Source organism: Pseudozyma flocculosa, assembly GCF_000417875.1.
Source record: "Pseudozyma flocculosa PF-1 unplaced genomic scaffold scaffold00016, whole genome shotgun sequence".
Taxonomy (NCBI): domain Eukaryota; kingdom Fungi; phylum Basidiomycota; class Ustilaginomycetes; order Ustilaginales; family Ustilaginaceae; genus Pseudozyma; species Pseudozyma flocculosa.
The window spans coordinates 295,546-297,844 of record NW_006920884.1 but is presented as its reverse complement, the minus strand read 5'-3'; the positions used below and the strand labels follow the sequence as shown (position 1 = coordinate 297,844).

The 2,299-nt window shown below is 63.4% G+C and overlaps 1 protein-coding gene across 1 annotated transcript; it reads left to right on the top strand.

The window, feature by feature from the left end:
* Positions 1-213: 213 nt before the first annotated feature.
* On the top strand, positions 214-676 carry PFL1_04782 (uncharacterized protein; the record flags this gene model as incomplete). The annotated part of the gene is made up of 2 exons (XM_007882310.1): positions 214-372; positions 617-676. The coding sequence occupies 2 exons, from the start codon at positions 214-216 to the stop codon at positions 674-676; spliced, it is 219 nt and encodes a 72-aa protein (XP_007880501.1).
* Between the last annotated feature and the right edge of the window lie 1,623 nt (positions 677-2,299).

Genomic DNA, 2,299 nt, shown 5'->3' with positions numbered 1-2,299 from the left:
CCCATCGCCATCGCATCATCGCATCAAGGGCGTTCTTGAACTCTTGTCTCGTGAACGATCCACCTATTCTCTCGACTTCGATTGCCTCTCTTCCGTCCTTCGCTCGTCGTCGCTCGGAACACAGGAAGCACTAGCCGCCCTCCACCGCTCATCGCATCCCGCCGCCCCGCCGCATCCGCTGCCCATCTACCTCCGTCGGGCACGCTCGGAGCCATGTTCGGCCGACTCTTCCATCTGCTCTTCGACGCTGTCCTCGTCAGCGTCGCCCTCTCTGGCATCAAGAGGAGCACGGGGCTCACGCCGGCCGTCGCGAGGATACCCAACAAGGACCTGAGGAACCTCATGAGGATCTACCTCGAGGCTGGCGAATGGGTGAGTAGTGTGGCGGTGACCTTTGCCTCGATGGCGTGCGACAGAGCTCGACTCTCTTTGCAGAGACAGCTCGAGGCCTCGCTCCGTCGACGCCCCGGCCCGCAAGTCGAACAGTCCTCGCCACCGCACTGCTCGACACCAGCGGAGGTGGCGCGCCCCGCCCTGGGACCGTGTCTGATCTGTGTGCGCTTCGCTCACTCGTCCTTCGCTTTGCTCGCTTCCCCGCCCACTTTGCTCTTTCCAGGTCATGGACTTCTCTGTCGTTGTCCTCGGTCGCTCGAGCTCGTTTGAGCGAGTCCGATAGGCCGCCCCGTTGCTCGACACCCACGATACCCGCCTTCCCGTCCACAGCTTTGCAGCCGCTGCCGACAGCGCAGGGATCTCGCTCTGGCTGACTTCAATCACTGCCGGCTCGTTGGCCCCCGCAGGACCTCGCGAACCCTTCCGCTCCGCACCTCCGCAATCTGATATCCCTCTAACCGCCCCGACTGTATCATAGCTCGTTCACCACGTCTCCCTCCCGCAAGCAGCTTGTCCTTGAGCAGAACCGCTTGAGCAGCCTCTTCGTCGATGGCGACTCCCTTCGAGAAGCCTGGCGTCCTTCGCTGCCACGCCTGTCCCGTCGAGTCCTGCTTCGTTGCTGCTGAGAGCGGCCGAATCCGGGTGGCGAGAACCCCATCGCGGGTCTCTGTTTTTTTCGCTCGCATTTTCCGCGCCCCTTTTCGCGGCGGCGACGAGGCTCGGACATGTCCGTCATCAACCGTCTCCTATCAGCCCCTTTTCTGTCGTCATCCGGAGCATCACTTCATGCCTCGTCCAGCATGACCAGCGCCATGGTGACGCCTGAACGATGCGCTAGATGTTCATCGCAGCCAGAATGGCATGGCAGGAGGATCGAGCCGGATGTCGTTGGCGTCGCCCGCAGCCATCGCGGGAACCAAGGCGCGGACCTCAGCCTGCCCACGGCAGCTCCTCACCCTCACGACTCTTGTGTCGCAGCACGCAACTTCTTTCACGCAGTACGGCTCGGCCATCGAAGGCCGTGCGAGGCGTGGCTCTGTTCCGAGCAAGGCACCCGCGAAGCCGAGTCGGTGTTCCTGTGACTTGATGTGGCGTGACCAGGCGAGAGAAGAGACGCGCTCACGCACGCCGCGGAGCAGGCACGGCGTGCAGACCGGACGTGCATCACCGGAAGGGACCTTGGCTTGCTCGTACCTCACACACCCTGCCAAGCTGCCTCAGCCCGGTACGTAGTGCGGTACTCGCTGCCTTCCCGTGCCCACTGCTCGGGATCCCTTCCGGCTCTACACGTTCTTCCGACCGACGAGCCGATCCGCAGGCTTCAAGAAAGGCACGGGTGGGAACAACCTGTGGACGGAGCGTGGACGCATCTGCATGTCGTATGCGTCCTGTACCACGCCTTGCCAAGTTGCGAGCAGGGGTACCGAGATCACACCGGCACCGCCCGTGTGCGCCACGTGGGAGACTGCCGGAGCCTCTGTGCCTCGTCCACGATAGCCAGAAGAGGCTGCTGCTGCTTTCAGCTGGAGACCTCGAAGAGGCGGTCGGGAAGGTAAGAGGATCAGGAACGTCAACAGCCCCGCTCGCCTCGGAACCAAAGGCCGAAGCAGGCCAGATATCAGCCTCCCTGACGCCAGCCGCTACATACCTACCGCCGCCGTCGCCGCCATCAATAGTATTGCCGCCGAGCAGGGCGAATGACCGTCGATCATGATCCCAGCCGCAACGTGTCTGCGGTGGTACCGGCAGCGATCGCGAGTATCGGCAAGACTCAAAGGCTGGCTGAGATGTGTAGGTCGGCCCCCCCCCCCTCCTCTCTCTCGTCGTCGTCCGCGACGCGTCGTACCCACCACCACACTACGACGGACCGGACCCGACCCCCGACCCCGTACCGTACGTACGCGAC